The following is an 18372-nucleotide window of genomic DNA, read 5'->3' as shown; positions in this document are numbered from 1 at the left end:
GCAATAACTAGTTGGCCAACTCCTAAGACAGCTAGTGATGTCAGAAGCTTCCATGGTTTGCCACAATTTTATAGAAAGTTCATCAGGGGATTCAGTGAGATTTGTGCTCCAATGTTAGACACCATCAAAGGCGGTGTAAAGGTAAAATTTCAGTGGACAAGTGCAACCAATAAGGGGTTTGAATTATTGAAAACTAAAGTAGCTACTCAACCAATGCTCATTTTACCTAGTTTTGATAAGCTTTTTACTTTTGAATGTGATGCTAGTAATATTGTTGTAGGAGCTGTTTTAAGTCAGGAAAATAGACCAGTTGTATTCTTTAGTGAGAAGTTGAATGATGCAAAGAAAAAGTACTCTTCCTATTATTTAGAAATCTATGCATTAGTACAAGCACTTAGGAAATGGAGACACTATCTTCTTCCTAAAGAGTTTGTTGTATACACAGACAATCAGGCACTAAGTTTCTTGAGCTCACAGGATAAACTAAATCATAGGCATGTTAAATGGGTAGAATACCTACAAGTTTACACTTTTACTCTTAAGCACAAGAAGGGTTAGTTGAATAAAGTAGCAGATGCTTTGAGTAGAAGGTTGTTAACTATTCATGAGATTCAAGTTCAGGGCATTGGTATTGATAGTTTCAAAGACATTTATCCTACTGATGATGATTTTGCTAAAGCTTATAAAGTTTGTCAAGATTTTGAGAATAATTTCCATGGTGCATATGTTGATTTCACTTTGCAGGATGGTTTGTTATTAAGAGGTGGATAGTTGTGTGTTCCAAAAGGTTCTATGAGAGAGAACCTCATTCAAGAGAAGCACAATGGGTGCTTAAGTGGACATTTCGGTCTCAACAAGACTTTAGAGCTAGTTCAAAGGTTCTATTATTGGCCTAAGATGCAGAGAGACATCAGGAGGTATGTTGAGCAGTGCTTGGTATGTCGGAAAGAAAAAAGTAATTTCTCTAATGCTAGTTTATATCAGCCTCTTCCCATTCCATATAGGCCTTGGGATTGCATTAGTATGGATTTTGTGGTAGGATTACCTAGAACTCAAGCATGATTTGATAGCATCTTTGTAGTAGTTGACAGGTTTAGTAAAATGGCTCATTTTATTCCTTGCAAGACAACACATGATGCAAGTCACATTGCTTACTTGTTTTTCAAAGAAGTTGTTAGGATTCATGGTTTACCTACTAGCATTGTTCCAGATAGGGATGTTAAGTTTCTTGGTCATTTCTGGAAAACATTGTGGAAGAGATTGGGTACTAATCTCTCTTTTGGTTCAGCTTGTCATCCACAAACTGATGGCCAAACTGAAGTTGTGAACAGGTCTCTTGACAACATCTTAGGTGCTTGACAAAGGAATATGGGCAGAGTTGGGGTCAGCTCATTCATCAAGCAGAATATGCCTACAATGATAGTGTTAACAGGTCTATAGGTAAAAGTCCTTTTGAATTTGTTTATGGTATGCATCCAAGGGGCATAATAGAGTTGAGGGATATCACTAACTTGCAGCATAAGAGTGGAACAATAGATGGCATGGCACAATCCATGAAGGAGGTTCATGAGCATGTGAGACAAGCTCTCCAAAATACCTCCCAAAAAGTCAAGGCAAGAGTGGATGCTACAAAGTGAGATGTTCAGTTCTCCATAGGTGATTATGTGATGATTCATTTGAACAAGGCAAGGCTACAAAAGGGAGTTCCAAGCAAACTTCAGATGAGGAGGATAGGCCCTTGCAAAATCTTGGCTAAGTATGGGTCTAATGCTTGCAAAGTTGATTTGCCTACTAATATTTCTTTGTCCCCTATTTTTAATGTTGCAGATCTGATTGCTTTCAAAGGGTCGCCACCTAAGGAGATTCAAAGAGTTTCAGATGTTGCACAATCCCTTTCTGATCTATCTCTTCCTTCTCTTTCTTTTCCCCAACCAGAACAAGTTCTAGACTCCAGGATTCTCAAAAAGATAAGGAATCACACCTACAAGGAGCATCTCATCAAATGGAAGGATAAACCTATCTCAGAGGCCACATGGATACTTGAAGATGACTTTTAGAAAGCTAGAATACCTTCCTCTTTTCTGCCTCAAGGAGTCACATGACTTCTTTGTTTTTGGGGGAGTATGGTGCAGGAGCACCTTGTTGAGTAAAACTCTCATTTTTGAGTATTTAATGCTTTTATGTTAGTAATATATTGTGTTAGGTTTTTAATGTTGTTTTAGGTTGTTATGTGTCATTTTTAGTGGTTTTTATCTCATTTTGGGCTCAAGAGATCAAGTTTTGCCTTTCAGGCTTTGAGTTGACAATTTTTGGCAAAAATGTGCAAAATTGCCAAAAGGGTCTTCTAATGCCTTCAAAAGAATTGAAACATGTTTGTTAGGTTTTTTTAAGAATTTATAATTTGTTTAGACAAGTTGGTAAGGTTAGAGTGTCAAAAATGTCTTTTGGAGCAAGAAAAGTTGTCAAAATTGTCATTTTCTTGCAAAATGAATTTATGGAAGCCTCATGTTTGTACTAGGGCTTGAAAACCAATTGGAAAAAATATATAAGGCCTCCCTTTGTCTTGGAAAGGTTTGGTGATTTTAAGAGCAAGAGCTTTTTAATAAAATCATGAAATTTTGGATTTTATGACTGGTTTTTTTCTTTCCTTTGTGAAACAATCTGTATTGTAGCTCCACAGTCTATACTGTACCTTTGGGAAGTGTGCATAACAGTTGTATAATGCTCTTAATTTTAGTTTTGTGTTGATTTATTTTGTAAATTGGATTGTACAAAATTATTTGCAATCTGTGTGCTTGCTGCCCTGTCAAGGGTTTGAAGCTCTAAAATGTCACCACTTGACTAATCCAGGTCTGGGATCCCACATAATGGATTTAGTCCAGTTGGAAATCATTTATATACTATACATATGCTCTATTTTGTGCCAAGAGTGTGGTTGGAAGAAGGACTTGAGTGAATACTAGGCAAGTATTGGTTATTTGGCTAGTAGCATGAACAAGAACTCAAGATTTGCACCCAAAAGCAATTTGGAGTGAACAAATGCATGATGCAGAGGTCTGGACATGTGGAAAAGTGTGTTGAGAATTATCTTAGTTTATTGCAATAGATTGTTCTTATCAAACATTCTCTTTTTGTAAGCAAAACAATGAGTTCACTATTTTTGTAAATTGTGTTTGTAAAAATGCTCAAGGAATGCTTCAAAGCATAATCCAAGCCTTATAACCACGAAGGCTATGTAATAGGGAACTTCTTTAGTATCTTGCAAACCTCTTTGAGGTATATTTCCCCTTCAAACTCTTCATTGTGTAGGTCCAAAAGTGTAACAGTTGTTGACTAGCAAAAGGGAAGCAAATTAACAGTGAAAGTGACAATTTTACCATTTTCTCATTTGTTTGCCAAGTGTTTGGCATTATGTTTGCAGGGCAGTAATAGGGGAAGGTTCTATTTGATGTGGTAGAAGTTCTAAGTCAGTTTGGAGACTTGATGAGTGGAGTTGGAAAGACTTCTCAATGTTCTTTGGTCTAAACCCTACCAAACCCTCCAAAAGTGCCTTAAATGGTGGATAGTCCTCATTTTGCCAAAACAGTGGCCTAAACCATAAAAATCAGTTAGCAAATACCTCTAAACCATCATCCAAACCAATTTTGTGGAAGGCTTTAACCATCGTTGAGCAGAATAAGTAAAATTTGGCCAATTAGGCCTCCATGGGCTAGTAGCCCTTTTGGGTTGCATAACACACACCTTTTTGGAACTCGATTGCAAGGAGGAGTTTGGGGCTCATGAGACATTTTGTGGACATGTTAAAACAATGAACCAAATGACAAATAAGACCTTGGACAATGCATAGTCTCAGTTGGAGTTTTTGACCCTTGCTTGGTGCTTGAGCAATCCAAAGGCTATGGATCTAAAACTAAGTTTGGGTGTCAAACATGAACAAAAACTTTGCTGCCCCTACATGTCCATGTTGAAGACTCTTATTGCACTCTGAAATAGAGGATTGAATTCCAAAAGAACAGAGATTGAGGAGGTGTAGATGGGTGGAGTGAGCAATTTGAGTACGTTTGAGCATAGGTGTGAGTTATCACCAAAAAGGGGAGTTTGTTAGGAAAGTGATACATGAAGTGCTTGGCACTATAACCACTAGAATGATTTTGTAAACACATACAGTAGACTCAAACAAGTTTTTGGGTAACAAATTGAACCTCTTGAGCTAATTGGCCTTTTGTGCACTTTTCCTAGCAATTTCCCTATCATCGATGTTGTGTTTCATGTTGAGGTTGTTGGCAAATGTTGTGTGTGTATCTAAGTGCAAAGATACGTGATTCTTTCTAGACCAAATAAGAGAATTGATTCCTATAGAGTGTGTGTGTAGAAGGAAGGAACTAAAGCAGATCTGCATTGGCATTGAGTGCTATTACCAGATCATTGTAATACATGTTGATCTTTAACCACTTCAACAGTTGGAAAATCCCCTAACAGGGTAGCTTTAACTAGCTTGTTGTAAATCCTTTAACAGGGTAACTCAAAGCCATTGAGTTCATAAAATCCTCTAACAAGGTAACCTTTATCAAGGTTTAATCCTTAACCGAGTATTCTAGCCATCCCTTAACCGAGTGATCCCTAACAGAATCAGTTCCTAACAGAACCTGTTGTAATGTCTTTAACCGGATTAGGCTCCTAATAGAGCGAACTTCTAAAGAGTTCAAAAAAAACTTGTGGGTATTCATCCCCATCGTGATTTTTCCCAGTTGGGTTTCCATGTGATGTCATATGTGATGTCTTTTTCATATGATACTTTGTTGTTTTTTGTCAAGAGGTGAATCATGTTGATCTAGCAAGTTATTATATTTCTGATGATAGATTACCTATTAATGCAGAAGGATAATGTGGAAATGAGGGTGTAGGTTGTGTGGAAAGATAAGTGTTTCCAATTTATATCTTTCACAGTCTCATTGTGCTTAACCAGTAGTAATCTGGTTTAAGACCAGTGTTAGTGACTGCCAGTCAAGTTCTTTGTTTGCAGTCAAACCGGTTCAGGTAAAGTTTTTGTGTCTGTACTAATTCACCCCCCTCTCAGTACCGGTTTGGTACTCACTGATCATCATTGAATTATCAATTCCCTTTATTGGAGTTAGTGCTAGAAACACAACAATAATATTGAAATCTCCAAAACCTTTTCTAATTGTTGTAAACACTTTTTTAGGGTTCTTTTACTATAGGAATCTGAATTGTCATTTTGTGTGTCCCACAAAGCACTTTGATAAGATTAATACTAATAAATCTGAATTTTCTATTGAACTCCCCTTACTATAATAGATCAGATGATGTTCCTCCAACATGGTATAGGCCATTCTTTTTTTGCCTTGCAATCAATAATGTTAAGTCTAATTTAAACTTATGTGTTGGTAGTTGGTAAGCCAAGTGGATCAATGCTCACCACAATAGATCCAATTAAGGAATTAAAGGTAATTAAGTTTCTAAGTTCCATATTTATGTATCCTTGCAACCTATAAATGCCAAATGGAAAAGGCTTAATTTGAGCAGATCCAGAAATGGATATAAGAAATAAACAATACTATATTCCCTTCATATATCGGTACATAATTTTCTTAGATCTGTATATGTATTCTCATGTCCCTTCTGGTGTATCTACCTGTACACGCGCACACACTTGTTTAATGATTATTATTTCTGAGAAAATCGTTGTCTTCTTAGTTAAGACAATTATTACTTGTTTGTTAGACATATGATTGTGACCCTTTCCGTTTAGTAAAGTACCCATATTGCTGCATATTTAATCATTTGATCTCATGTATGGGAGGTCACATTAATCCCCATCCTTGATCGAAATCCTATATATTTCCTCCGTTCCTCAAATCAAATTTCACATCCCTCGATAATTATAAGTGTTGCTCAATAATATATATCTCCCTTCAACTCATGCCAACTAAAATTAAAGAGATATATATACAGATATATAAACTCCCACAGGTTGTTGTGTCTGATATATTAGCTACGATCCTTGCATTTTATAGATTCAACCTTTGAATTTGCCTTTGTACACTTGCACCATGATAATGAGTAGTTCTTTTCTGATAGTATATATCTTGAGAGGATGTAGAAATTTTTCCTCTCCCCTTGAATGATTTGGGATTGTATTCTTATATTGTCTTTCATGACTAAACAATTACAATGAATGAGATGCATCATGTCCCTTACTTCATATCCTTTGTTAATTGTATTTCCCATAATCAGATCAAGATTAACGTTGACAACTCTTTATTATGAGGATTACACTCTTTCATTATTTCACACACATCCTTAATCAATAATAATTATCATACCACTTTAGACATTTGTTTGTTAATGGATTATCAACTAATTTTTATTAACGACTTACCATTGTAATATCGATTACTTTATGCATACGTAATACTGGATATCGACTCATTCATGAGCCTTAGACATTACACCCAATATTCCTTCTTTGCTACGCAACTTTCCTGTCTCTTTTTATACATGTACTTGTTGCAAAGACAGGCAAATTTGACATGCGTCAGATTTGGTCTGCCATTATGTGTTTATTTAATAGTAATTAATATTGATTGTTAGCTCATTTTTTTAATAATTTATTATGCTATAGATAAATTCTTATTCATTATTTAATAATATATTTATGATAGAAATAAGTGGATGTTTAATTAGTACTAAATAAGTGTACTGATATTTAATTTTATTTTATTTTTAAGTTTAATTTTTTGTATTTTAATTTAATTATCATTATTATTATTAAATTATAGTTCAAAGTGGGGACATCATACTTAGTCAGTTGGAGTTGGTGCTCATGTTTCTTAGAGTTGGTTCTCTTGTTTGTATTTCGGTTATTTCCCACTTCAGATAGTGATTGCTTTTCAATGTCATGGTTTTTTACCCAGAAGGGTTTTCCACGAGATAAATTATGTGTCATCTCTATGTTTTTTTTTGTGTTCATATACTTCAACTAAATCTATTCATAGTTTTGAAATACTCATTCACCCCCCCTTTCAGAATTTCCAAATTATTTTTTGATATGGATTGTTCAAGGATGGATAATGCGCTTGATGTGGTAAAACAGTGTCCTAGTGATTTTATGTTTCGTCATCTTAAGAAAATTGGATTTGGAGAGAAAGATCCTTCTACTATTATTAAGGAAAGACCTTTGGATCATTTTTTTAAACCAACCTGATTTGAAGCTATTTTTTATCTTTAAAAATTAAGATGTTAGTTTTAGTATTGTTGTGTCTCTTGTTGTTTCATAGTTAAACTTTGTGGCTGGTGTTTGATGTTCTACTAGGCTTAATTCTTATTCTCTATCTCTATATAAGGGTAAAGGCCCTTTCCAAATATGTTCTTATCTAATAAAAAATAACAATGGTTAAGAGCTGTTGTAGTGAGGCTAATACCTTTTATATCTCAATTGGATTGATAATAATAACCTTGGAGAATATATGGAGGATCTTGCAAGTCCCTACTAAAGTTACATAGGTGTACAACAAAAGTTGGGTGGTATATGTGTTATTGAAATGGCTAGTTGGATGAGAAAATGTGTCATGATGGGATGACAATTGGAATCAGATCAATGTAGGTAGGTAGTGTCACAAATATCACTATACTTGTTAGTTCTTGTTAGCAAGGTACTACTTCCTTAAAAGAGTGAAATATTCATCACACAAAGTCTAATAGACTATGTTGTAGATATGATGGAGCATACATGATGATTTACATGGTGATCATGCATGTATTTTATTAGAAGATACAGAGGAGCATTCGACATGGGACCCTATTGTAGGTGTGGACTTACGATCATATTGTAGTATCTAGACTCATAGGAGATAAGATAGATAAAAAGGTTGAGGAGTTGATAGAAAAAACTAGGGAGGTGTAGTATGATATAAAGAGTTAGGTGACATGGGACACTAGAGGATGATATTGGATGCTACTAAGAAGCACATTATGTGAAGACCATACTAAGTAGGGGAGATGAAAGGAGGATAGGAAAGTGGATCAATATATAATCATACCAAACTACCTAATAGAGATATATACATACCTCATTAAGAGGTATAGCGAAAATAGGGTGACCCATTTGTTTGAGATTAAATAGGATATTACATTTCTATATGTGTTTGCCCAAACATTATACAGGATTGATTTGTATCAAACATATTTTAATGGAGTCCCAATGAATATTATGGATCCATTAGATATCTCACCACAACCACCCTAATTTCCAAACTAAGAGTTTAATCTAAATTTTGGAAATTTCCCAAAAATTCAAAAATTATAATCTTAAATTTAGGTTTCCAATTTTTCCCTCGTGTGCAATAAATCTATCTAATGTATCCTCCCTATTAGTCCATGCATTACTTTTTTATCTTTAGAGCTAACCTTTCCATTATACCTAGATGCACCACTCTTTCCTCTACCAATAATTGAAATGGAATGCAATCCAAGGATTTTTTATTTCTTCCAAATGCACACCCTGTTTTGTAGACTAATCAACAAAAAAAATATCTTCCCATCTGATTTAAAAAAAAAGAGAGCTACTAAAAATATATATATATTAGTTCAATACCTTCTAAGGCAATGGATTTCATTATTGAATCAATACACCACTCTTTTCTCAATCCACTAATAACTAATTTGGATTCCCCTTCCACTACTTATCTTCACCAACACTAGACAAAGAAACTTAAAAATTTTAAACCTCTAATTGTCAAACTAGCTTCTACCATATTCATTGTATTGTCAACAAGATCCCTTGCAATGATAAATAAAGGTATGTCTTTATCATCTCTAAAGGACAACCCTCCACTAACAAGCTCATGATTTCCCTTTATTATCAAATTAAAGTTCATCTTCATCCATCACAACTAGGAGGAGATCAATACACTCTCCTTTTTCTCGTCAAGGTATTTTTATTCTAGGCCAAGGTTTTACACAAATCAAATTCACTCCTACAAACTCCTGATTTTCCCTATTTCTTTTAGCTTCTCCAATGAAGATTTAATCTTATCCCAACTAAGTATCACTCTACTTTCCTTCTCAAAAAATCATTTGTCATTCCTTTCTACCCAAATGCACTAGATCTCAATTCTTTGAGTAGATCCTCACCATTTGTAGGAGAGGCCTATCAAGTCCTACCTCAAAAAAAAAACTAGTTCTAAAATTTTCTTGTGTAATTATTTATTAGTTTCCCTCCCTTTATATAGGCAATATTTCAACATGCCTCATTTGCATTGAATTTGGGCAATTCTCTATAATTTCAAATCTTATTATTGGCTTATGGAGGTATAAGCCTCCTTCATTAATAATTCAGTGTTTTCTACAAATAATGTGTGGCCATTGTTCATTGTTCCCATTACCAACTTAAAGTTTCTAAAAACTCACCTTGTCCCCCTTACCATCCCTCCACTAAATATTTAGCAAAAATGATGCTCTAAGACAACATGCCCTCATGTACACACAAAAGGGGTATTCAAACAAGTGACCACTTTCTTGCAATATGATGCTCTCAACTAATTGAGTTATGAACCCCACCCACATACAAACCCCACCCACATACAAACGATATCATTCTAGTGATGAAATCATTTTTTGCTTGAGTAAAGAAAACTCTTAAAAGGGTTATTATATCCTAATACAAATCTTTTGTGTGTGTGTCTATATATATATATATATATATATATATATATATATATATATATATATATATATATATATATATATATATATATATATAATGATTATGAAAGGAACTATAATTAAAATTTGGCTACCATTTAATCTATTAAATCATCAATTATATACAACACCCAAGATAATAGTAGGTCTTGATGGAAGATTCTCTTTACAAATACTGTCTTGCATTAATATAAAGTCTTGATATAAATAAATTGTATTTAATTCAAAATTTCACAAATTTAGGAAATAATTTTATTAAATATATATAATAGTAAAATAAATAAAATATAATCAACCAAATATTTTTATTTATTAAATATTCGTGCATATAATTAAATATAATTTTTACCGATCGAAAATAATAAATATTTTTTCATTTTTTATACCAACTCAAAATTCTAATTCATCTTTAGAATTTTATCATTCATAGATTTAATTGTAAGATTTTAAATATACAAACTTCTCTCCATTTAAATGTGGAAAGGCAAAGTACTGCATAAAAAATGGGAAGTAAAAGAACTTTCAAAAGAAAAGTACTCCATAAAAAATTGGAAGTAAAAGAACTTTCAATAAGACAATCAAACTGTTACCAAAATATATTAACAAACCCTTTGAATGATCAAAAAAATTCTCTTTACATAGCTCAACTGCAATGAATGACAAATCTACATCTTAACAATAGACTCTTTAATATTTTTACTATTTCAAAATTAATGTATCAGACTGAATATGAATAAAAGCAATTCTCCAAAAGTGGAAGGACAACTGTTTTCATAAAAAAAATAATAACTAACAAAAAAAATATAATAAAAATCATAGAGCTTCATGTAATAATTTCACCAGACGTTATGATTGTAATTTCTTCTTTCTGTGCAAGGGTAATATTCATCATTGAAGAAAGTTCTTTGACCACAAGATCCATATCTGGTTGCATGGCCTCATCAGGGTGAGCACATCTAAGAGCTATGTTTGCAACAGTCAAGGCCTCTTTTACAACAGAGATGTCCCACCCATCCTGTTTAAGTTTAGTGAGTACAACTTCTTCAAAACAATTGTTCTCTATCATTTGTGTTACATATGCATGAAATTCAAAAGGATTTTGTGCTCGATCATCATGCCTTGGCCCTATTATCATCTCCAACACAACAATTCCAAAGCTATTAACATCATATTTATAAGAGAGCTTCCCTATCCAGCAATACTGTGGAGACCTATAGCTATCTTTTGTGTCTATTATTTTCTTAGTTGACTGTTGCTCACCTTTCCAATCCCCATGCCTAGAAAATCCAAAACCAATAAGCTTGGCCTCATGATCTTTAGCATCCACCAAAATATTGTGGATTAATATGAACATGGATTATTTTATTCTGGTGTAAGAATTCAATTCCTTTAGCAATACCCATTATCATTTTGAAGCTCTGCTTCCAATTGTAGGTAAACCCTCTACAATTTCCTCTCAAGTAGTCATCCAGAGTGCATCCATCTATGTACATGTAGGCCAAATAGGATAGGTTTGTTTCTACATACCAACCATACAACTTGTTTACATTTATGTGCTCCTTTCCTTGCAGGAGTTCAACTTCATTCTCCACCCATTGTTTGGTGTCATGGGACCTATGCTCTATTTTCTTTATAATCAAATCTTCACCTTGGAAGTTTCCTCTATAAACTCTTGCAAATCTCCCCTCCCCAATTTGATGAGACTCATGGCAATAGCTCTTGATATATGATATCTGATCTGGTGTTAGATTTGTATAAATTTGCTCAGACAAGAGATCTACATGCAACTCTTGGGTTCCTCCTCTCTCTACAGTCCCATTTGTTTGACTTGTTGTTCCTTCTTGGTTTGGCACAGGTTTCTTTGTGATCGTTTGTAAGATGACGAAACTGATTACTAGCAGATATTTGAGAGCCACAGCAGAGAAAACATTAAAAACAAGAAAATAATACTATTGCCAAAAGTGATCTATACAATGTTGTATAAATAGTAACAGTATTTTTGATTAAGAAAAACAATTTCAGAAGTTACGATTACTTACCAGAACGAATGATGAAAAGTATAATGTTGTAGAAGATCATGATGGCAATCATTAGCATGGCTGCAACACATGAAAATATAATTAAGAAAATAACACTGTAATCGAAGGCCTTACAACTTATTGTGGAACTAAAGGGAGACCTTTTACCTCCTCCAGAGTGCACTCATCACACTTCAGAACTAAAGAAGATAATCTTATTTCTAGAAGAGAATAGATAATGCAAAGTATACCCAAATGATTTTCACTAACAAATCAGTTCATCCATTAACAGGAACACCTTGGTGTTCTTAGTGAGCCTGGGTAAGCCAAAAATACAAAATGCTCATAAAGAGTTGCCAAAAGGGAAGAAACCAACCCTAATTTATGAATGATTTAATGGCAGAGTATCAGATAGATTCAAGTCGGTATTGATAAAAGACATGAAGGCTAATAGATCCAGAAAAAAATCAGTGGTAAATTAAAAATTGATACTGTACGAAATTCAACGAAACCTTCACACACAGAAAATTGATGCAGCAGATCTGACGAAAAAATTCTCCCATGAACTCCTAAAAATAGTATGCACATGACTGGACTCAAAGAGTCTAAGCCGTTACAAACAATCTAGATTTTTAGAGGAATGAGTTTACATCAAAAATTTATTCTATTCGATCAAGGAAGTGGCTATGCAGTATTTAAGATTTATGAAAAATGGGATATTACCTTCATATTCATTGATACATCTTAGAGGTTGAATAGCTGTTTCCTTCCATGAATAGGGAGGGAATAAAAAAAGGGATATTACCGAAATTTTCTTGAATTGTGATTGTTGGGTACTCCCCTTTTGATTGATAAGCACAAAACAATTCTATCAAGAATGTTATTTCAACATTGGCAGTTGTTTGCTTCAGCATGCCAATCTATATTCAGTAGATCCAGAAATAGTTTTTCCCATACTAAGTAGAAATGGAGCTTAAAAATTGAAGTGTTCGAAATTTGAAACTGAACCCAAATACATCTGACGCATTTTAGATTCAGACCAGGGAAATAACAATGCACTGTTTAGCAATGGTTAAACATTCTCATTACGGCACCTTTAAATATCAGAAGTAATACTCTGACTCTTGTAACTAAACTATGCATTTTGGCAGTTTTTTAACCCTGCAATAAACCAATCCCAACTTCAATGAACAATAAATCATAGCCATTGCTGAAACTAGAATGAGATCTGTTGGAATTATCAGATCAAATTCATTATAATGAAATCTGATTTTATATCATGTAGATCTGAAAATTAACTTGTCTATTGATTAAAAACAATTCAAATTGAATTTTTTAATTCTGTACAAGATCAGATGTAGAAAATAGAATGAATAAACCAAAATAAACTCAAATTTATCATGAGGGAAAAAACTCTAACGGCAACAGAGACCAAGAAATATCATTACTTCAATATTCTAAGCACAACAATTATTCTTCCTCGATACTTCAGAACTCTAAACAAAATTACTCCTTAGCCCTGTAAAATACTCTTTAATCATAATCATTGTTTTAACACAGCACACATATTTATAGCTCTCCAACCTGTCCTTTGACTTTTCAAAACTTTCTCTCTAAGGCCGACTTAATGGAATCATCTATTATATAAAACAAAAAATCTATGTTATGGGGGACGTGTCCTCCCTAATTTTTTCAGTTCTGGCTCTTTGGTCCGGGACGTCCTCGGGATAGGGAACGTTCCCATAGATTTTGCATATTGACAGCAAATTTTAACAATGAATTTTATAAGCAATTTAGCTTTGACTTTAGGGTAACATAGCAAAAGATATAAGAATGTTTCTAATTTCCACACACTTGATTTTTAATTATTGTAATTTTCTATTCTTAATTAAAATATAATAATATAATATGGACTTTATTATGAAATTGCAATATTTCAATCTTAATTTAATGATCTCATATCCTTACCTCTTCGAACATCTATCTGGAATATAGATAATGGATTTACAATTTTTATAATATGTGTTTAATTTACAATGGTCCATTAATCTTAAAATGAATTTATTAACAATAATTTTGATTATTTATTTTTCAAACCCCTTATATATCTATATAAGTTGTACATAATCATCTATTTATCCGAACAAAAAGCGTGTTATTATGAAAAGAAAGAAAATGATTCAATATTTAATTAATATATAGCTGTTCTCAATTAACTTTTACAACTTTAATGTGACTCTTATTATGGGACAGAGGGATGGATGGAGTGGAAAGTGGGATTTTATATAACATAAATAACATTAAATATATATACTAGCTTATATATATTTAATAGTATATATAAAATAAGCTGAGAGATTTCCTTCTCAAGTGATGTATTTCATATTAATTTTCTCAATTGATTAAAAAAACAACCCACCCTTAACAATGAAACTCTATCAATCAAAAAATTAATAGGTAAACCCTAATCGTAAGAATAATTATGACTAGGGTTAACATTAGTTATAGGGTAATGATTATGATTGGGGTTAGTGTTAATGTTAGGCTTTTGGTTAAGCTTAATTGAGTCTCTATTTCTAATTCTAATTATAATCTATCTTAATTGAACCCTAATGCTAACCCTATAAAATTAAGATGGACTTTATTATAAAATTACAATATTTCAATGTCAATTTATTGATCTCATATCCTTACCTCTCCAAACATCTACTGGAATATATAATCTATTTACAATTTTTATAATATGTGTTTAATTTACAGTGGTCTATTAATCTTAAAATAAACTTATTAACAGTAATTTTGATTATTTATTTTTCAAACCCTTTATATATCTGTAAAAGTTGTGCATAATCATCTATTTATCCCAACAAACCGCGTGTTATTTGTGAAAAGAAAGAAAATGATTCAATATTTAATTAATATATATTTATTTCATATTAATTTGATCAATTGATTAAAAAAAGCACCTACCCTTAACAATAATGAAACCCTATCAATCAAAAAATCAAGAACAAAACCCTAATCGTAACAATAATTATAACTAGGGTTAATATTAGTTACAGGATAATGATTATGGTTGAGGTTAGTGTTAATACTAGGATTTTGGTTAAGCCTAATTGAATCTCTATTTCTAATTCTAATTATAATCTATCTTAATTGAACCCTAATGCTAACCCTATCTTAATAAATTTGTTTCAAAAGGAAACAGTAAGTTCAAAGAAAAAGCTCCATCTCCAAAGTAATTAAATAATCACACTACTTATTTTGTATGCCTAATCCAAAACAAACAGAAGCTTATTTGAATGTTAAAAATCTCTGGTTACATAATCTCTTTATTTATACTATAATAAAGCAGAATTCATAAAGACACGTAGAGTACCACCGTGTAGAGATTTGCAGAAATATAAAGACAAGTTATAAAATGTGTGTGCCACTTAATGTACCTTCTCATATTCCACCCAATCACAACCAGAAAAGCCAACAACAAATTTGGATGGTGTAAAGCCAAACTCAGCGACCTTTGTCAGTATGTGCTAAAATGGGAGCTTTGGAACAGGGTTTGAAATTCACAAAAAAATTAATTGAAAGCAGCTTTTTGTCAAATGTCATACTTGTAACTTCCCTGGCTGACATGTAGACGAAAAGATATAGCACATGGAAGAAGACTGTTGTTGCCTGGGTGCATTGCTGCCAGCCGTTTCATTTGCAGAAACCCTTACAGATTTGTGGACGATTGGTCCTTCGATGATTGTATGGCACATTTGAAAGGAAAGGAACAGCAGGGTGTTTCGAGAGGAGTTCTCCCAGATGGAAGTAGTTATAGGGATAATGAGAGAGGCCATAGTGGAAGGGGCACTGGGCAGAATCTTAAGGAGAAAGGTGTCCAAATTCACTCACTGGGATAAATCTATGGAGGAGAAATGGGATAAATCTATGGTTATCGGCAGTCTCGGATATTGTGAGGTACAAGCAAAGAGATCGCAGCTAGATCTGTTGGAAGAAACCAGACTCAGGGAGATACAAACTGAACTTTGATGGGGCTGTTAAAGGCGACCCGGGGGAGGCAAAATACAAACTTCTCTCCATTTAAATATGGAAAGGCAAAATACTGCATAAAAAATTGGAAGTAAAAGAACTTTCAATAAAACATTCAAAATAGTTACAACAACAAACCCTTTGAATGATCCATTAACATGACCAAAAACTTCTCTTTACATAGCTCAACTATAATGAATAACAAACCTACATCTTGATAATAGACAGTCTTTAATATTTTTACTATTTCAAAATTAATGTATAAGACTGAATATGTATAATAAAAGCAATCTCCCACAAGTGGAAGAACAACTAATTTCATAAAAACAATAACTTAAAACAAAAATATCAAAATGCTTCATGTAATAATTTCATCCAGGTGTTATGATTGTAATTTCTTATTTCTGTCCAGGGGTAATATTCATCATTGAAGAAAGTTCTCTGTCTACAAGATCCATATCTGGTTCCCCGGCCTCATCAGGGTGAGCACATCTGAGAGCTATGTTTGTATAAATTTGCTCAGACAAGAGATCTGCATGTAACTCATCTTGGGTTCTTCCTCTCTCATTTGTTTGACTTGTGTTATAACTGTTTCTTGTTCCTTCTTGGTTTCTCAAAGCTTCCTTCATCATCGCTTGTATGTTGATTACTAGCAGAAATTCAATAGCTGCAACAGAGAAAACATTAAAAACAAAAAAATAATACTATTGCCAAAAGTGATCTATACAATGTATAACAGTAACAGTATTTTTTATTAGGAATTTTTTTTTTCAGAAGTTATGATTACTTACCAGAAACAATGATGAGAAGTATCTTGCACAAGAACAGGATGGCCATCAGTAGCATGTATACAACAGCTGCAACACATGAAAATATAATTAAGAAAATAATACTATTATCGAAGGCCTTACAACTTATTGTGGAACTAAAGAAAGACCTTTTACCTCCTCCAGAGTGCACTCATCACACTTTTAGAAGCGAACAGATAATGCAAAGAATACGCAATTGATTTTCACTAACAAATCAATTCATCCATTAACTGTAACACCTTCGCGTTCTTGGTGAGCTTGGGTAAGCCAAAAATACAAAATGCTCATAAAGTTGCCAAAAGGGAAGAAACACAACCATAACTGATGAATGATTTAATGGCAGAGTATCAGATAGATTCAAGTCCGTATTGATAAAAGACATCAAGGCCAATAGATCCAGAAAAAAATCAGTTGTAAATTAAAAATTGATACTCTGCGAAATTCAACGAAACCCTCACACAGAGAAAATTGATGCAGCGGAGTAGAAATGGAGCTTAAAAATTTGAAGTGTATGACGCATTTTAGATTCAGACCAGGGAAATAACAATGCACTGTTTAGCAATGGTTAAACAATCTCATTACCGCACCTCTAAATATCAGAAGTGGTACTCTGGATCTAACCATTTTGACAGCTTTTTAACCCTGTAACAAACCAATCCCAATTTCAGTGAACAATAAATCTTAGCCATTGCTGAAACTAAAATGAGATCTGTTGGAATTATGAGATCAAATTCATTATAATGAAATCTAGATCTGAAAATTAACTTGTCCGATCACTAGATGAAGAAAATAAAATGAATAAACCAAAATTAACTCAGATTTATCATGAGGGAAAAAACTCTACCAGCAACAGAGACCAAGAAATACCGTTACTTCAATTATTCTTCCTGGATGCTTCAGAACTCTAAAAAAAAATTACTCCTTACTCCTTAGCCCTGTAAAATGCTCTTTAATCATAATCATTGTTTCAGCATAGCACACATATTTATAGCTCTCCAAATTGTCCTTTGACTTTCCCTCTAAAAAATCTAAGGCCGACTTCATGGAATCATCTGATTATCCTTTCCTCTCCATAAATCCACCTTGAAAATGATAAATCAATTTACAGTTTTTATAATATTTATTTAATTTACAGTTATCTATTAATCTCACTTTCCAGGATGAACATATTTACAAAAATTTTAAAAAATAAATAATTATTTATTTTCTAACCCATTATATATCTATGAAAGTTGTGCATAGTCATCTATTTACAGCTGTTGATTCCCTTCATCACAGTTAGAGCATCAAAAGTTTGTAACTGAAATGTAATTAGCATATATATATTCAATTAGATTAAAGCTATATGTTATAAGTGGAATAAATAAAAAATTAAAGTCTCAATATGTCTTGGGTTACTATATATATAGTTTAATATATGTATATGCTAGTAGCATCTACAGTTGCAACATAAAAGAAAAAAACATTTATTAATTTTTCTTTAATAGCTTTTTATTAAATATTTAAAAAAAATATAAAATAATATTTTAAATTTAATAAATTTAATTTTTCTTGTTAAAGAAAATATCAAATTGAAATTTAGTAAATTATCTTTTAAAATTAAGTTATTGAATTACGTTTTAAAATTAAATAAATTAAGCTATGTTCAAATTATTAATTTATGATCACTTTGATGTAGGGTTAAAGGTTCCAATTTGGTTTACAATTTAGAGTTATGGTTGAACTTTATCTAGAGTTCAACTAGGCATATTGCTAGTGTCCAATTAGATTAAGTGTTGGGGTCTAAT

General features: G+C 32.7%; 1 protein-coding gene and 1 pseudogene across 1 annotated transcript; both read right to left on the bottom strand.

Annotated features, from left to right (window-relative positions):
• Positions 1-10546: 10546 nt before the first annotated feature.
• On the bottom strand, positions 10547-11820 carry LOC131052844 (cysteine-rich receptor-like protein kinase 25; annotated as a pseudogene).
• A 4344-nt stretch (positions 11821-16164) lies between these two features.
• On the bottom strand, positions 16165-16629 carry LOC131053091 (uncharacterized). Its single transcript, XM_057987702.2, has 2 exons — positions 16568-16629; positions 16165-16443 (listed from the first exon to the last, which is right to left on the bottom strand). Exons 1-2 carry the CDS (start codon positions 16620-16622, stop codon positions 16175-16177), a joined length of 324 nt encoding a protein of 107 aa, XP_057843685.1. The 5' UTR covers positions 16623-16629; the 3' UTR covers positions 16165-16174.
• Between the last annotated feature and the right edge of the window lie 1743 nt (positions 16630-18372).

This window comes from Cryptomeria japonica, chromosome 8 (genome assembly GCF_030272615.1).
Source record: "Cryptomeria japonica chromosome 8, Sugi_1.0, whole genome shotgun sequence".
Lineage (NCBI taxonomy): Eukaryota > Viridiplantae > Streptophyta > Pinopsida > Cupressales > Cupressaceae > Cryptomeria > Cryptomeria japonica.
The sequence above is the reverse complement of the archived record's forward strand: the minus strand, read 5'-3'. Positions and strand labels throughout refer to the sequence as shown.

Excerpts from the sequence above, each read along its gene's own strand:
- LOC131053091 (XM_057987702.2), bottom strand. The coding sequence starts at position 16,622 with ATGCTACTGATGGCCATCCTGTTCTTGTGCAAGATACTTCTCATCATT. Across the intron at positions 16,444-16,567 it reads ACTTCTCATCATTGTTTCTG|CTATTGAATTTCTGCTAGTA; the intron begins GTAAGTAATCAT and ends TCTCTGTTGCAG.